The sequence below is a fragment of the Mytilus edulis genome, chromosome 5 (assembly GCF_963676685.1).
Source record: "Mytilus edulis chromosome 5, xbMytEdul2.2, whole genome shotgun sequence".
NCBI classification, from domain to species: Eukaryota; Metazoa; Mollusca; class Bivalvia; order Mytilida; family Mytilidae; genus Mytilus; species Mytilus edulis.
In genome coordinates this window covers 47,581,335-47,600,447 of record NC_092348.1, presented here as the reverse complement: position 1 = coordinate 47,600,447, position 19,113 = coordinate 47,581,335, and the positions used below count along the sequence as shown (strand labels likewise).

Here is a 19,113-nt window from a genome sequence, read left to right as displayed (position 1 = left end):
GTCATGGGATTTTGGGTATATTTTCAACTAATGAGTTTGAAAGTTTCATTTGAATCTTTTACATCATTTGTACATGTACATGAGTAAGTAAATTGAAAAAAAAACCATAAAAAAACCACTTTTATATATAAATATTACATTCAGACTTAAATCAGGATTATGTAAACACAATTTGGTAAAGTGTACATGATATAGATATTGCAACCTCCCTTACATATGTTCATGTTTAATACTTAAAAATTACTGTACTATTCACAAACCTTGATCTTGTAAGCTGTGAAAGTTGCATGTATAATTGTTCATCTTATATACATGTATTTTCAATATTTATTTTAGAATTATTCCACAAGCATCTTTCTTGGTGGCATACACCTGTAACTGATAAGAAATGATAGAAAAAGCACTTAAAAAAATATTTAAAACACATGAAACTATAGTCTTGAAAATGGGAAGGTATGAAAGAACCCACATTTAAATCTATCAAATTCCTTTACCTAAACTGCTTACTGCACTACAGCACATTAATCATGTTAATGATGATAAAAAAATATTTTTATTGGTATAGTTATTTTCATTGCTTATTTAAGTAGTGTATATATACATGTATGCAAATTCAGTCTTCAAAGTGAAACACTAGTCTGGTGACCTGATAAAAAGTTATTCCTACTACTAAGATTTTGCAAAACTTTATGTAGACACATAAGAAAACTGTTGGAATATTTGGTCTTTGACTAGTACATGTAGTAGTTGGATAATAATTTTGGTGCAGAATATAATTTCTGACTGCGTTATGGAAGACTGAGTTACAATATTATATATCTGATTAGTACATATGTATGACAAAGATATAATTTTTGACATTTTGATTGGTTGATTGTTTCTTGCTTAACATGCAATGTCCAAAGACATATACATGTGTACTTCAGACATGTAGGTAATAAATAGATGTGGTATGAGCTTTCAAAGACATTTATCCATCGTTATAATTCAAAAAACTTTCCTCAGAATCTTCAGTATAAATTTAAACATGATAATATTACATTAGCCATGTTAGCTGCTGCACATCCATGTCTATCCCAATAATATTTATTCGAGACCTCAATTTATCCATTCTTGTTACTTTTATAAAACCTTCCTCAAAGTTTCCAATATAATTGATGCACCATCCCAATAATATATTTATACTGTAAAAGTTTATCTCCCATTTTTTTTTTATTGCAGAGTGGTCTTTCATTTAAAGGTACATGTATCTTGTAGTGTTTAAATATTTAAATTTATAGAATGAGATCTTGTATAATCATGATAATGAGAAACCATTTTACCCTTTATATAGATTTATTTTTTAAATTTAAATTAAAAAAAACATTCCTATAGATGCAATACATTCAATATTTATGGAATAACCATGATAACTGAAAATTCAAAGTATCTGTCAAGAAATGTATTTCAATTTTCAAAAAAAAGAGGCTGTATATATAAGCTATGATTTAATGCTTGTCTTTCAGAGAAAAAACCTCATATAAATTATTATGCATGTAAAACAAGGATTTATATTATTATCATTGTCAGTGTAAACAAATCTTGTACATGTTTTAACTATCTTTCCATGAGTTGTATAGATATATGGTAATCTTAATTGTAGTATACATTAATTTATGTACATGTACATATATCATTACTCATAAATGATGAATTTAATTTTTTCCAATAAATTATGTAATTATGATCATACTTACATGTAAATATGTGAATTATATAATCAATTAAATTTTCATTACTAGTCTATACTGATAATTCAAAATCTACTGTTTGCCTTTGGAAATTTAAACCTAAAATTAATAGACTTTTGGCATAATTTGTTTTCACAAACTAAGGAAATGGCTGCACGTGCAGCATGTCACAAAAAAGTCAACATATAATATACAGTCATGGGTTGGTTAACATTTAGAATGAATATAATAATGGGTAATAAGTGAAAAATACAAAGAAAAATATGCCAACAAAATAAAGAATAGAAAATAATGGAGTGCTGAAAATAATAAATATTAAATAAGGCCACACTTAAAAATATTTTGGTTTGCCCAAACCCTACCCAAAGGTTTAGACAGTGGGTAGGTAGGTAGGCATTTTTTTTATTTTTTTTCAAAACAAGAAATTGAAGTATCAGATGTTTATTTATTAGTCTTCATGCCTATTTGATTAAAAAAAAACTTCTTCAAATCAGGACAATAAAAGAATTTGAGTAGGCAGCTTTTTGCTGGGTAGGTAGCGTTTGGGCAAACAAACCTATTATTTATTATGGCCTAAGGGTCTGAATTAGTAAATGCTATTGAAAAATGTTTGAAGATGTTAAAAATAAGAAAAGGAAAGACCCCTTCCAGACCTCATTAATCAGATCTCCTTTCTTTTACAGAGTGACATCAGATGATGATGACCAAGAATTAGATGATATTCCATTGATGATAGGCGAGTCTACATTTGACATGGATGATGAAAGTGATTCTCTTGTCAGACCAAAAAGACATAGACGTCCCAATCAGTCAAGACTGAGTTTTTTCTTTGAAGGTTGTTGTGGTGTTTGTGCAAGGTAAAACATTACAGTTTAATGCAACAGTGTATCACACACAAACAACACTTTATATACAATAGTCTGTTTTACCAGGTCATTTCTGATTTTTCTCATATGTCACATGACATGATCGCTCCATATATCTATAAAGTGTTGGGATTGATAAATGAATATCTAATTAGTTTATATTACCTACATGTAGTTGTCATAGGTTTTCATAAGGGTTAGAGAACCAAAAGAGAAAATTGTAGGCAAATATGGCAAATGAACAGAAAAAAGTCACATGATTTAAATTTTTCAACTTGCATAAAATCAGATTTTTATTTTTCTCCTGAAATTCAAGTTTTTTTGCCAATGTGGACAACATTGTACTTTTTATTGTGTAGATTCAAAACCTAAAAATAACACCTAAAAAAAGTAATTGCTCTTCATTCTTGACAGTATTTTGATTTTATTAGATAACTATGTGAAAGAGAATCGATTAATATGTTATTATCTTTTTATTGTGTGATGGTATTGATAAGTTTCATATAACATATAAATACATGACATTTGTTTGGAGAATGATGTTTTTTTTTGTTTTTTTTAATTACAAACTTCTTTTTTCTTTAGATGTTGTCTGAGATTTTGCAATAGAGAGAAGATCTTTAAATCCAGAGTGGTACCAATTGGTTTAGAACCAAATAAAGATGAGAAATATCCAAAGAACGTCATCAGAAATCAGAAATATAGCATAATTTCATTTATTCCAAAGGTAACAATCAAATAATTACATATAATAAAGTATAAAAATGTAATAAAAATCAATCTTTTTCAAAAAAGACACATTCCCCATTTCCATTCTCAATTTTATACCTAATAATATAAAATGAGAAGATATGTAATGATTGCAGATGAGACAACTCTCCACAAGAGGCCCAATGACAAAGAAATTAACAGCTATAGTTCATGCTATGACCTTCAAAAATGAGCAAAGCCAATACCACATAGTCAATTTTCAAAGGCCCAAAAGTGACAAATGTAAAATAATTCAAATGAAAAAAGCAAACTGGCTTATTAATGTTCAAAATAATGTAGGAAAAACGATAATCACTAAATTAATGGCTCTTGACTTGGGACAGGCATATACAGAATGTTGCAGGGTTTAACAAGTTTGTTGGCGCCAAACCCTCCCCCTAACCTAGGACAGTTATGAAACAGTACAAGATAAGACTAACTATATAAATCAGTTGAAAAAGGCTTAAATCATTAGATGAAAACAAACATACAAATAGAAATACATCTAAAAAAAATACAGAGTGGATGTTGACTGGTACTTATACATCCACACAAAGACACAAAATACAGATATGATAGTACTTGCAGTTACGAACAGCTAGTTCAATGCCAATAAACGAAAAGAGTCATGCATCTAAGACTATTAAATTTGCTAGTTACTTGTTCCGAAAACTCATACATATTTTCATTCCAAAAATTTTGATGATTTCCTCAATTGTTTTTTATTTTTTCAGGTTTTATTTGAGCAGTTCAAGTTTTTCCTGAATTTATACTTTCTGGTTATGGCTACATCACAGTTTATACCAGCCATTAGGATTGGTTATCTATACACATACTGGGGACCACTGGTAAGATCAGGGATGACTGTTCAAGGCCACACTAGTAAAACATATTGTAACTGTTTAAGGATTTTGGTTTAAAATTTTATTAGTGTGGGTTTCTTTATATGTTACTGTAAATACAGAAGTTATTGAATAATTGACAAAATACAAAAAGTAAAATCACAAAAATACTGAACTCAGAGGAAAATCAAATTGGGAAGTCCCTAATCATGGCAAAATTCAAATGACAAAACACATCAAAAATGAATGGACAACAACTGTCATATTCCTGACTTGGTACAGGCATTTTCAAAGGTAGAGATAATTTATTTTAATTTTAAGAAAATCTCTATATGCATTGAATTAAGAATGTTAGTTCTTATTAGTGCAATACTCACCCAGTTGCATTAATGACATTAATTAAAACAACACTTTAAATTTTGTGTGGCTTTCTGTATTTAGTTTTTCAAGCTTGCTTTGAGAAATAAATAATTTTATGGTTTTACTAAAGTCTACAAACAAACCGTTCGATAATTATATTCCTGCTTTAAAAAAAAAGTGGGGGTATACTGTTTTACCTCTGTCTGTATGTCTGTTAATCAGTCAGTCAGTCCTTCCGTCCTTCCAATATTTTCTCACATTACACGATGAAGACTTCATGAGCTATTCCGTGTGATGAGTTTTACTTCCTATTTACTGAACATTACATATTTTTACACTATTAAAATTATCCAGTTGTGGCAGGGGTCCACACTATTAAAATTATCCAGTTGTGGCATGGGTCCACACTATTAAAATTGTCCAGTTGTGGCAGGGGTCCACACTATTAAAATTATCCAGTTGTGGCAGGGGTCCCCACTATAAAAAAATTCCAGTTGTGGCAGGGGTATCAGCAGTGAAAAGTAGCTCACAGTTTTACTTGTTTGTACTTAGACTTACACCTTACATTTTGTTATTTTTAGGGATTTGTGATATTTGTGACAATGTGTAGAGAGGCTCTAGATGATTATAGAAGATACAGAAGAGATAAGGAAGCAAATTCACAGAAGTATAAAAAGTTGACAAGAGACGGACTTATATCCATTCCAAGTTCAGACATCAAAGTTGGTGATCTTATTCAAGTTGAAAAGGTAACATTTTAGTGTAAATTCATAGATATAAGAAGTATAGTATGAGTGCTAATAAGACAACTCTCTATCCAAGTCACATTTTGTAAAAGTAAAACATTATAGGTTGAAGCACGTCCTTCAACACCAAGCCTTGGCTCACACTGAACAGCAAGCTTTAAAGGGCCCAACAAATTATGAGTGTGAAACCATTCAAACCAGAAAACAAATGGTCTAATCTATTTTAAAAAACGAAAAAGGAGAAACACTTATGATCCACATCCACAAAAGACAACCACTTTAAATAAAAAAGTTTTAGCTTTAGGCAATGAATGAATATTATTTTTGATTGATTGGTTAACGTTCTATGGACAATTTTACATATACCTTACTTCTGACACATGATTCTGACTCTGAGCTATAAACTAACTTTGCCCTTTTTATTAAATGACACATTTTTGGTGGAGAAGTTTTGTTTAATGTGTTTAATTTGATCAGTCTTGGTATTGAATCCACAACCTCTGTCATTTGAGGCATGTAATTATTTGAGAAATGCAAATTATAAAACCATTATTTGAAGGACAACGCAAAACTTCGACCCAAAATTGGTACATTCAAACACTTAAAATAAATCTGAAACTATATAAAGCATGATAAGCAGAAAATTAAAAAAAATGATTGCAACATTATATTCTAATGAGTCTGTCCTTTCAAATCTTACAAAAAGACCTTTAAATTGTTTGAACAGGGAAAAAAAAATGTAAGATATATATTCTTTACTGAAATTTTCGCCCATGTAACACAATTTGACAACATTTCAGATTTTACAGATTTTGTGGTGTTAAAAAGAAAACATCTATTATCATGATTATCTTTTAAGTATGTCTTTATTACAATTCATATATATTAGATTATATTCTATAGGACCAGCGTGTGCCAGCTGATATGATATTTATCAGAACTACAGAGAAGCAAGGAGCATGTTTTATAAGGACAGACCAGTTAGATGGAGAGACAGATTGGAAACTTAGATTAGCCATACAGAATACTCAGAGACTTGTTTCTAATGTGGTATGTCAATGAAAGGAAAAAATAAATGAATAATTCACCGTTTCAGAATCTAATGCATTCTGGGTAATATTTTCAAAAGCATACACCAAAAAGTTGTGATTGGTTTAAAATGTTGTAAACAATGGGAAATCAACCAATGACATAACATTATTTTCATCTTGATGTACAAACAATGAGATTACCCATAGTCCTTTAAATTCTGAAAAGGCGTATTGATGAAATGATTATCAAATTTACAAATGCAATCACTTTCATTAGTACCCTGGGTCATTTTTTTGTATATAATAATCCTAATGGCATCTTATCCATCCATCACACTTTTTTTTAATAAAGAGATTCCCTTTTTTAAGATGTTCAAAAAGAGCTTATTTTGGAAAGTTTAGGTGTAAGTTAACGAGGCCCGATCTAGAACGCGTTTTTGAATATTGCGCAACTCAGGGATTTTTCGGTAGTTGGTTTAACGGTTATAACATAACACATTAAATAAATATAAACAATACCTTTTCTGATTATTTTAGGAACTAAAATGATAAAATAAATCAATTTTTGATCGTAGTTTATATTTTATTTAAATTTATACTGTTATTATTGTTTACGACATAGTTTCGCGCCATTTACGGCAATGTAAACAATATCAGACGACATGCCTAGCAGAAAGAAGAACGGTCGGTTTTTGAAAAACTGTCAGGCAGAGACTTACAACAACATATCTAGACCCGATTTATCCACAACTGATTTTGATACACCATCTACACTCGATTTTGATACTACTTTTACACCCGATTTTGATACTACTTTTACGCCCGATTTTGAAACATCTTTTACACCATGTACACCAGGTTCTTTCCAACATGATCACACGTATCAATCCTCTGCATCGTTTGATGAGATCAATGAGTTCTATTTTTCTGGAAAATTAAAGCCAATAGGTTATACCAGACATGTGATTGACATTCAAACCTTTTTTGATAATATGAGATGTTCCAGATGTGACATTACATTGAAGTTAAAAGATGGAATTGGAATTTTGCCTGCTGGTTTATGTGGTCACCTGATTGTTCGTTGTTATAACTGTAATGACTTTGTACGTGTTGCCATGGGCAAAACCCACAATGCATCCCATGGGCCAAGGATATTTGATGTCAACACCAAACTTGCAACTGGTAAGTGCAAAAATAAAATCTGCACACCCTGTATATTTATACTTTATATTCACATGTAGCATGTTTACCTAGTACCAATTCCTGGACTGCAAATAATTATGATGTCTTGCGAGTGCTGCCTTGTAGTCGCATTAGCCTACTCTTTTTCGAAATCTACAAGGGTGTCTTTAACGTGCAAGAGGAATCCATGACAAGTCGCCCCACTCCTAATCGCCCCACTTTAAAAAAAAAACCGCCCCAACCTGGATTACCAAATCGGCCCACTTTTTAAAAAATCGCCCCACTTGTGAAATGTGTTAAATCCCGTTAATATTACTCCTGAAAACTTGCCCCACTGAATGGAAAACGATAAAATCTAGATTAATATATTATTAACCAGGATGAATTTAGTAAAGCCAACTCGCCCCACTTATGGAAAAAGATGTTATCCCGTTGTATATAAGTTAAATTCCGTGAATATTACTCCTGCGAACTCGCCCCACTATGGAAAACGATAATATCTAGATTAATATATTATTAACCAGGATGAATGTAGTAATGCCAACTCGCCCCACTTATGGAAAAAGATGTTATTCCGTGAATATTACTCCTGCCAACTCGCCCCACTTAAAAGAAAATGATAATAATCTAGATTTATATTATATTTAATATTATTAACCAGGATGCCAACTCGCCCCACTTGTAGAAAAAGATGTTATCCCATTGTATATAAGTTAAATTCCATGAATATTACTCCTGCCAACTCGCCCCACTTGTAGAAAAAGATGTTATCCCATTGTATATAAGTTAAATTCCGTGAATATTACTCCTGCCAACTCGCCCCACTTGTAGAAAAAGATGTTATCCCATTGTATATAAGTTAAATTCCATGAATATTACTCCTGCCAACTCGCCCCACTCATGGAAAAAGATGCTATCCCATTGAAAACCTTATAGAAACTTCTTATATTATTCCCTTTTTTTAATATAGCAGTAAGAAGTGAGTATTAATATTTCCACTTATGAATAGTACAAGTATGAATAGAGTTAAAATAAATATTTAACATGATTAAACCCATTTCACATGTGGGACGATTTTTTAAAAAGTGGGGCGATTTGGTAATCCAGGTTGGGGCATTTTTTTTTAAAGTGGGGCGAGTTGGTGAAAAAGTGGGGCGATTAGGTGTGGGGCGACTTGCCAGTGGGGCGACTTGTCCTGCTTCCGTGCAAGAGATATGACTCTCTCTTAACACGGGTCAGCCAATTTTCGTCCCCTTCCAACGGACTATCATCGTTACTTTAGTTTATTGCTTTTGGTTGGTTTTTTTTCTGTCGGGCAAGAATGTAAAAAATACAAAATCAAATTTACAGAACCAAAATCTTACATCATCCAGTGAAAAGGTACTTTACACAGTAGAATAAAATGCTTCATTGAGCGCTTATCAAACCCTGACAATTGGGGCAATATTGGACACAATATTCCAGCTTGATACTGTCTGAATTGGGATTGTGATTAAATTTGTTGACATAATTATGATATAGCTTTCAGGGCCTTTTGAAGCTACATGTAACTATGCTGAATGGGCTTTGGCTCACTGTTGAAGGCTGTACAGTGACCTTTAGTTGTAAAAACTGTCTTGTGAACAGTTGTCTCATTGGCAATCATACCACATCTTCTTTTTTATATTCTGTACATGTACATTTTAAATTTATTCTGTACTATGCACCAAATACTCAGACTATTGCCCTGATCTTTTTTATGGAACTCTGGTTGTGGCAAACCAACATTTTTTTCAATGTGGCCCCACATCAAGGATATGATATAGACCCAGAAAGAAGTCTGTAAAATGTATAAATTTTGAGCAATAACTATTAAGAAGTCATATTTTTTATTGATTTAATAAAATCTACCAACCCAACACGCATCGTTTTATAAGTTGTATTTCGTCACATTTCATTATCTTATGACACAAAAAAAATACATTGCATCCTGGACTCATCAAAATCTTTTGGGACTCACCATTTCTAAAAGTGATGAGTCCCAGGACTCACCATGAAAAATTCCTAGTGAGAACCCTGACTCTTATAACAAAACCTTTAACATCATGTGCCGCAATGTGGATATATCCAAAATCAGTGAAAATTTTGTGTCAGAATGAGGCCACACTTAGAAATATTTTGGTTTGCCAAAACCCTTAGTACCCAATCTATGCATCGAGAAAGTGGGTATATTTGTTGCTACAATGTAGGTAGGCTATTTCTTTTTCTTTTGGCTATGAGAAATTTAAGTATCAATGTTTATAAATCTTCATGTCTATCTGAATAAAAATAAATATTTTCACATTAGGACAATAAAAGATTTTTAAGTAGGTAGTATTTTCAAGGAAGGTACATGTAGCATTAGGGCAAACAAACCTATTCTTTTTTTAGGGTCTGATATAGTCTCCTTGTTCTATATATAGAAAACTGTTTAACCAGACTTTTTATATTTATATTATTTGTGTATTGAAATCATTAAATACTTTTGTTTCTTTTAAAAAAAAATAGCAATTAATTTGACAGATCAGTTGTCCAGATATATACTGATCATTAAATTGCTAATTGTTAATGAAAAAAACACCACATAAAAATTAAATTGTCTATCAGCTCAAGGCAAGATTTTAAGTAAACATATAAATTAGTAAAAAGGGCTAAGTTAGCTTTTCTCATCACTTTGCGTCCATCATGGTTTTTACAAAAATCTTCTCCTCTGAAACTATACTAAGAAAAATTTAACCAAACTTGTCGACAGTCATCATGATCATTGCGTTTATCATTATGGTATCTTGTTAAAAAGATGTGTCCCATGACCCTCCCCCCCCCCATGAATCAAGATGGCAGCCATGGCTAAAAATACATAGGGTAAAATGCAGTATTTTTTTGTTCATTACATGTAGGTCATGTTTTATCTGCCCTTTAATTTTCAGACCATTCGGGCAACTTGTTGTTGGGCTGCTGCCCCGGAATTAGTAATTTTAGGAAAATTTTGCAGCCTTTGGTTATTATCTTTTGATGTCTCGAAATATCAATGTTATCTGTACAAGACTTACAACATGTAGAAGCAGATAGAAAGCGAGGCTGTGGCGAGAAAAAGTTTTTTTCCAGCCAAGTACAAATAAAATTTATATTTCGAAACAAGGTATGCTGTTTCACTATAAACTGCAACTCTTATAAATGATCTAATTGATGTATTTAGAGTAGAAACTAACATTTCTTACTTATAAGCCAAAGGCGTAAAATTTCCGCCAACCGGTATATTTTATTGACGTCATCAATTAAACTGTACAGAAAACCATTGTCTACGTCATATACAAGGGGATATATACATGTACGATCACTGACTGTTTATCACAGATGAATTATAGTCGATGCAATTTGACTGCTCATATAGCACAGCTGCAGTATGTCACCTTATATTAGTACTGTTGTTCAAATTTTTAGTTTTAAAATATATATATGTTAGATATAGGAAGATGTGGTGTGAGTGCCAATGAGACAACTCTCCATTCAAATAACAATTTATAAAAGTAAACCATTATAGGTCAATGTACGGCCTTCAACTTGGAGCCAACGGTCTAATCTATATAAAAATGAGTAACGAGAAACATGTATAAATTACATAAACACATGATAACTACTGTACATCAGATTCCTATATGTACATAAATGTATTGACACATACAAATACTGCAATTTTTTAAATGAAAATTAATATTTCAGGTATGTACCACAGTGGAATAGGACCAATACAGCTTAATAATTTATTTACATCACTAAATTTGCCAAATGTCAGTGAAAGCCTGATAAGAAGACGTTGTGAAGAGGTTGGGCCTATTCTTGAAAATATAGCACAACAGTCCGTAGACAATGCTTTGTTTGAGGAGGGATTGCTAACAAAAACTTGTGAGTAAATCAATGATGACTCTTTAATGACAGATTTGTGTAAGCCTGATATTTTCTAGTATTGAATATCAATCTACAAAGGATTGAACCACTCTACACATGTCATGAATATTAATGTGAATGTGATTTGTTGTGTGAAAATTAGCACTATTTTGAATGAGCATGAAATGAAGTTTAAATCATAATTAACGCAACATAAGTTTTTATATGTCAGTCTTTAAAGAAAAATAGAACTTTATTCATATGATAAACAAGAGGCTAGCTAGATCTGGCTTTGTTCACATGTAATTTGTCTATTATTTGAGTTTGTTAACTTTCAAAAAACCTGCTATGAAACAATGAACACCAAACTAAGTCTAAATTATCCTTATTTAGTACAAGGTTTGTGTTTTATTTTCTCTTTTGTAAAAAAAACATGGCTGCCATTGCTATAAATAAATCATAGGGGTGAAATGCAGATTTTGGCTTATAACTCTGAAACTAAAGCAATTAGTATATATTTGACATGGGGTCAAGATCTATATTCCCTTAAATTTTCAGGGGAATCAGACATTGCCTGACCTGTTGTAGGGTTGCTGTCCATATGTAGTGCTTTTATCTTTTAACTTGTCAATCATTTTTTCATTTCAGGTAATTTACAAGCCGATAATGACAGTGATGCAATTCATGCCATTGCTAGTGGGTCAGAAACTGCAACAAGCAGTAGTGGAATAGCTTCAACAGATAACACTAATCCTGTGTGTGGCCCTATTAGTGTAACTGGAATAACAGCATCAGCAGACGGAGCTTATCAGAGAAGGGGCTCAGGAAGGTGTTACAATAGTTTGTCTGGTAACTATATCTTTATTATTTACCTATCTTAAGATGGAAGTATTATGATCTGTTTACATGTCATACTAAAACTAAAAAAAAACTTATTTTATTCTTAAAACTAAGAAATATTGAACAGATATATCATTCTTGGAAGCAGGGTTTCCGTTGGCAGCCTCCATTTTTACACATTTTGGAAAAGAAAAAAAATGTTTGCAATGAAAGATTCATCGTTTGCAAAAGAATTTGGCTAAAGAAATTATAACAATTGGATTTTATCCATCTTGTTTACCTTTTACGGGTTTCTTGGACAAAATGAATACTTCATCAGACAATATTGATTTATTTGTCACTTAGGGGCCTTTAACAGTTGACTATACTGTATTGGCTTTGCTCATTGTTAAAGGCCGTACAGTGACCTATAATTGTTAATTTCTATGTCATCTTGGGCTCTTGTGGAGAGTTGTCTCATGTGCAATCATACCACATCTTCTTTTTTTTTCTCTTTTGGTTTTTTTCTAAGTAAGGAAAATTGTATGTAAAATATGTTTATGTTTGTTGGCAAAACTAAATTGAAAAAGGCATAGAGGTAAAAAAGAATATTTTCCACCAGCAGAAAAACATATGTGTATAAAAATGAACAGGGTTATAAAAATGAAATAAATTTGAATAAAAATACATTAAAAATACTCCTGGTATCAACTATTTTTATGAAGGGTACAATAATGTGAATAATATATATGAGGAGCTAGATTCCTTTTGACATGAAAGTGGGTGTAACACGTAATTAGTGAAATCCAGTAATTTAAAAAAAATATTCAATGGAAAACTTTTTTTGTAGGAACAGCTTCCATGATTGGGAAAAAAACAGGAAAGGTTGTTGGCTATAGTGCTCGATATAAGAGATGCAGGAAATGTGATGTGGCAAAATTTAAAAAACGGCTACCAACAAAACATAAATGTCGTAAGAATTGGTGTGGCTCAGCCAAATCTATGGAACCAGACATGATTGTGGAAATACTAAAAGACGCCAAAAAGAAAGATACCCCGGTAATAACACTAATAGGAGATGACGATTGCACAGCATTCAATCGGGCAAGATGTGAAGTCGACTCATGTTTGGAAAAGGTCAGTGACATCAATCATGTAAAGAAGAACATATCAAATAGGCTCCACAAAATAAAAGGCAAATATAAAGAGCTGTCTGTAAAAACAATTACTGCTCTCATTAAAAGTTTTTCTTTCATGTTAGCCCAAAACAAAGGTGACTCAGACAGAATAAAGAACAGTTTACCATCTGTAGTGCTACACCAGTTTGGTAATCATGATGGATGTGGAGACTGGTGCCAAATGAAAAACAAACCCACAGCAAAGCACAGAAATCTACCATGGGGTGCAGATCTCAAAGATGAAAACTTGAAAAAAGATCTTTTAAAAGTGTTTACAGACCTTGACCCGGGAAAGATGAGCAAACTAGATTCCAGTAATCCTAATGAAAGCTTTAACAACACTGTTCGATCAAAGGCCCCAAAAGACAAGCATTACAGTGAGAGTGGAAGTTTAGCTCACAGATTGTCTGCTGCTGTTTGTCAAAAAAATGAAGGCTACAAATATGTTGCACAGGTACTAATAATTTATTTAAATAAAGTATAAATATAAAAACATTCATCAAATTATTTTTTTAAACAGAATATGGTTTATAAACTTGAAAAACTGTAAAACTGGTTCACTAATTAGGTTAAGTTGAAAGATAAACCATAATCACATGAAACTCATAGATATAAAAAAGAAGATATGGTATGATTGCCAATGAGACAACTCTCCATGAGACAAACTTGACACAGAAATTAACAATTATATATATAGGCGACTATATGGCCTTCAACAATGAGCCAAGCCCATACTGCATAGTCAGCTATAAAAGGCACGAAATGACAATGTAAAACAATTCAGACCAAACTAACCGCCTTATTTTTATAAAAGAAATAGAACAAAAAACAAATTTGTAACACTAACACATAAACAAACAACAACCACAGAATTACAGGTTCCTTACTTGAGACAGGCACATACATAGAAAAAAATATATCAAAAAGAATAATATAAATGTTGTTTAGGATGGTAGCTTTGTGAAATGTTATCATACACAATGTAAGACACAGCTCCCAAGTTCTTGTGTGTTTTTTTTAGGTCCATGAAGAGCTTGGTCTTAGTCCTGGAATTGCCACAACAGTAACAGCTGCAATAAGAGACAAGGATGTTAACAGGAAAAGGACTGTAGCAAAGACTAAGGAATTTAAGGTTTGATTTAAAAGCATTTCAGAATTTTCATTCGAACACAATCTTTATACATTAAATGACTTTTAAGGAGATTGATAAATTCTAAACATAGTTTTATGCAGCCTTTTGAAATTTCTTATTTTCATGATAAAAAAAATTAAAAATCCCTGTTTAGTGGGAGTTACATCCCTTTGATCATATGATAGAAAGTTTTAAATGAAAAAAAATCCTCTAAATTGTTGGTTTTTTTTTAAATTTTATATAAAGTATTATCCTATTGTATCATTATAACTATGTGAATAAACATTAAATTTGTCATGCTTTAGAGTGTGTAGACTTTATTTTACAGTTACAACGTTTAAAACTTAAAAGTCAGAGATCTTCAGAAACAAGAAGTCATGAAATCAGGGAAGGGGACACTTACTGCTCAAATGTCATTGGTATGTGTACGTTTTCAATAAGAATTTAAAAAAACAATAATTGTTCCTACAACATGCTATCAAAGCACTACCCATATATAAAATATATTTCAAAATATTTGATATAAAATTATAGTTATATTAATTTGGGATTTACTATTTTCTAACAAAGAAAGATAATTTTTGTTAGAGTTTTTTGACAACATAGATGTTTGGGGAATATGATTGAACTTTCATGATGAACAACCTTTTAATATAATTTTGACAATGAAAGAACATGACTAATTTCCATTAATGAAATTGCCCTGCTAACACTATTGGTAAATTATTTATAATACTGTTACTCTCTTTTGTGGTTTCTATTTCATATAACTTATATTATGTTTTTTTTTCAAATATCCAAATATACAATTTTCAAATATACAATTATCCAATATATAACAATATCAAAATAAGAAAGAAATTTGAAATCAAAATGTATTTTGAAGATTTAACAAAAAAAAAGTGTTTCCATTACTTTTTCATATGACAGTGGATTACAACACAAAAACCGAAACAGTGTTATTACATCCCTTCTTTCTAATTTTATACATTATATTGAATTTTTCCAGATAGGTCTTCTTACAAGATATAATTTGACCTCAATTGTATATTTTAGCTGATGCAGAAGAACCTGATTTGACAGTTATTCCAGGACCATCAGAGGACAACTGTGAACATATTGAGAAAGTTGTCGTTTTTTATGATTTAGAGACCACAGGACTAAGTATGATATAAATATGAATTGGAAATAGGAAAGCATCAAGTTTATTTGTACAAGCTTTAGGAGTAAGGGAATATGCCAGACTTGCCAAACAATTTCACCTATCAGCCAAGTATTCACAATAAAGGGCTGCGCTTGAGCACATGATACGCCCGTTGCTCTTTTAACTTGTTTTTTATGCTTTAAATGAATTTATATGATCAACTAGAAATATATATACAAATCAAAAGGGATGTTACATTAAAAGTTTCATAAAATCCCCCTTTTTTAAGTATAAAAATTCATTACTTAAGAAAAACGTAAAATCTAAAATTTAAAAAAATGGAAAGGGAGCTTATGTCAATAGATATAAACAATTTATCAAAGTTGCATAAAATTTTGTGAAAGTGTTAGTTATTGTCCCAAAATTGGAAAATCCCCCCTTTTTAAGCATAAAAATTCATAACACGGAAATGTAAAATCTGAAATTTATAAAAATTGAAAGGGAGCTTACATCAATAGATATAAACAATTCACCAAAGTTTCATGGACATTGGTGAAAGCCTTTTTGAGTTATTGTCCGAAGTGTTGAAAATCCCCCTTTTTTTTATGAATAAAGCCCCATAAATCCAAAACTTAAAATCTGAAATTTATAAAAATTGAAAGGGATCTTACATCAATAGATATAAACAATTCACCAAAGTTTCATGGACATTGGTGAAAGCCTTTTTGAGTTATTGTCGGAAGTGTTGAAAATCCCCCTTTTTTTATGAATAAAGCCCCATAAATCCAAAACTTAAAATCTGAAATTTATAAAAATTGAAAGGGAGCTTACATCAATAGATATAAACAATTCACCAAAGTTTCATGGACATTGGTGAAAGCCTTTTTGAGTTATTGTCCGAAGTGTTGAAAATCCCCCCTTTTTTATGAATAAAGCCCCATAAATCCAAAACTTAAAATCTGAAATTAAAAAAAATTGAAAGGGAGCTTACATCAATAGATATAAACAATTCACCAAAGTTTCATGGACATTGGTGAAAGCCTTTTTGAGTTATTGTCCGAAGTGTTGAAAATCCCCCCTTTTTTATGAATAAAGCCCCATAAATCCAAAACTTAAAATCTGAAATTAAAAAAAACCGAAAGGGAGCTTACGTCAATAGATATAAACAATTCACTGAAGTTTCATGGACATTGGTAAAAGTGTTTTTGAGTTATTGTCCGAAGTGTGGACGACGGACGGACGGACGGACAGACGGACGGACGGACAACGGTATACCATAATACGTCCCGTCTAAAAGACGATGGGCGTATAAAAACTTGATATTTTCTGACAATATTATATACTTATTGACTGACAGGCTATAAGGACAAATCATTGAATGGATAAAGAGTGGAAGCATAGTTAAACTTGCTATTGTTTGAAAAAGCCAGTCAATAACTATTTTTTTATAAAGAAAACCATGGCATCAGATTGATGTATTATCAGACTATGATGTCACTTTTATCCAAAGACAAAAGTTCAGGAAATGGTTAAAAACTATTTGCTGGTTAAGTCTTTTTTACTATTAGGTAAATAGTCAAGAGAAAATTTTCTAAAAAAAAAGCTTGTGTTCGTTTATAGTTCTATTGTAAAAAAAACACACTGTCGTATAACAATGGTATTTTATTCGGAAAAAAGTTCTAGACAATCAGGAATTCATTAGTTGAGCCAAATAATGTCCTTCCACCTTTTTAATCTGCAACTTTTTAGAATGCCTCATCAAGGAAATGTTATGAAACTTACACAAAATTTAAGTCATAGATGCACATTTATTGGAAAATATAAAGAAAAATAATCCTGGTCTAAGAAATTCCAAGGGAGATAATTGATATAATTTAGTTAATCAAATGTGGGATGTGGAGGTATCCTTTAGTAAGTTGAGTCATATTCCTATGCAATACTCTCAGACTGCTAAGTACTATCCATACTGATCTGTGTCCACTATTGTTACTCTTGGTTTAATTATACAAAAGAAATTTGCAATTGAACTTTTACCATGACAATCATTCAATCTACTTATTTTCATCAATTTATTAAGTTATTTTCTTTTTTATATAGGTAGACAAAGTTCAATTACACAAATCTCTGCAGTTTGTGAAGAACAGGAATTTAACAGATACGCAACTCCTACTCAAGAAATTTCAGAAGATGCATGTAGAGTGACAGGATTAAAGTTTAATACAGCGACAAATGAGCTCCTTTACAACGATGAACCAGTTTCACATAAACACCCACAGCAAGTTCTTTTAGATTTCATACAGTTTTTAATGTCACTTTGTGCCAGTGACAAACACATTGTGCTTGCTGCTCATAACAATAGGCGATTTGACAGTATCATACTATTTAATCAATTAAAATTTTATAAATTATGGAATCATTTTTCAAGATATATTGTTGGATTCTGTGATACTTTACCTTTTTTCAAAATGTTGTATCCAGAATTTGAAAATTACAAGCAAGAGTATATTGCTCAGAAACTGTTGAATGAAGCTTATTCCGCTCACAACGCTTTAGATGATTGTAGAATGCTTATGTCTCTTGTAAAAAAGACGGAGAAAATTGATGTTCTCCTATCTAACTATTTTTACAGCAGTCACCAAGTTACATTTCAGGGTGTGCAACCGAATAAAGAGTCATTAGAACACTTGTTAAGAAATAAGGTCCTCTCTAGAACAATTTTCAAGAAACTTGAAGATTCAACATTGACTTACAATCATCTGAAAATTTCTTATCATAGAGATGGATTTGATGGTCTATTTTATTTGTTGAGTGAAAAGACAGGCAGTGGAAAGGCCAGAATTAGTAACAATCGTCGAGTGATCCAAAAGATAGCTGACTTTTTTTCTAATGAAGAATGATGTTATTACTGTATACAGTGACTATACACATGAACATGTATTGATAAATAGGGCAGCATTTAATATTTATACATGCGCTTTAAACAAAATAGGGGTTTACTGTTCTACCTCTGTCTGTGCCATAAATATATTTTGTTTAATTTTTTGAGGAACTTGAAGACGAGGATTTCTGATATTTTATTTCAGGGTTTATAAGTAAGCTTTAACCTGTGATGCATTTTAAGATTCCCCACTCAACAACTTCCTGTTTAACAAAATTAGTATGATTTTACACATTATAGCCAAGTTTAAATTTTTTTTGTCACATTTTTCTCAGAAACTACTATATAAGTCAGCAATACCATGTGATTCTTTTTCAGATTCATCAATCAACAACATCCCATTTATCTTACACTTGTATCATTTCACACATGATAGCAATGTGGAAAATTTTAGTTACATTTTTCCCAGGAACAATTTCAATTTACCAAGATTTCTGAAATTTCAACATCTTTCTGTTTTATAAGGAAATATTCAGGTGGGGGTATCATTTT

General features: G+C 31.4%; 2 protein-coding genes across 3 annotated transcripts in view; both read left to right on the top strand.

Annotated features, from left to right (window-relative positions):
* Window positions 1–19,113, top strand: part of LOC139523825 (probable phospholipid-transporting ATPase IIB) — a 42,944-nt gene that overhangs the window by 1,779 nt on the left and 22,052 nt on the right. For both annotated transcript variants that reach the window (XM_071318150.1, XM_071318151.1), the window contains exons 2-6: window positions 2,414–2,587; window positions 3,182–3,323; window positions 4,081–4,194; window positions 5,130–5,297; window positions 6,198–6,344. In XM_071318150.1, coding sequence (XP_071174251.1) covers window positions 2,414–2,587; window positions 3,182–3,323; window positions 4,081–4,194; window positions 5,130–5,297; window positions 6,198–6,344 — 745 coding nt within the window. The remainder of the gene's footprint in view (window positions 1–2,413; window positions 2,588–3,181; window positions 3,324–4,080; window positions 4,195–5,129; window positions 5,298–6,197; window positions 6,345–19,113) is intronic.
* On the top strand, window positions 7,166–18,708 carry LOC139523826 (uncharacterized). Its single transcript, XM_071318152.1, has 8 exons — window positions 7,166–7,507; window positions 11,246–11,428; window positions 12,059–12,259; window positions 13,080–13,861; window positions 14,429–14,539; window positions 14,868–14,958; window positions 15,596–15,703; window positions 17,781–18,708. The coding sequence occupies exons 1-8, from the start codon at window positions 7,318–7,320 to the stop codon at window positions 18,578–18,580; spliced, it is 2,466 nt and encodes an 821-aa protein (XP_071174253.1). The 5' UTR covers window positions 7,166–7,317; the 3' UTR covers window positions 18,581–18,708.

Excerpts from the sequence above, each read along its gene's own strand:
- LOC139523826 (XM_071318152.1), top strand. The coding sequence starts at position 7,318 with ATGAGATGTTCCAGATGTGACATTACATTGAAGTTAAAAGATGGAATT. Across the intron at positions 14,540-14,867 it reads CAAAGACTAAGGAATTTAAG|TTACAACGTTTAAAACTTAA; the intron begins GTTTGATTTAAA and ends TTTATTTTACAG. Across the intron at positions 15,704-17,780 it reads TTTAGAGACCACAGGACTAA|GTAGACAAAGTTCAATTACA; the intron begins GTATGATATAAA and ends TTTTTTATATAG.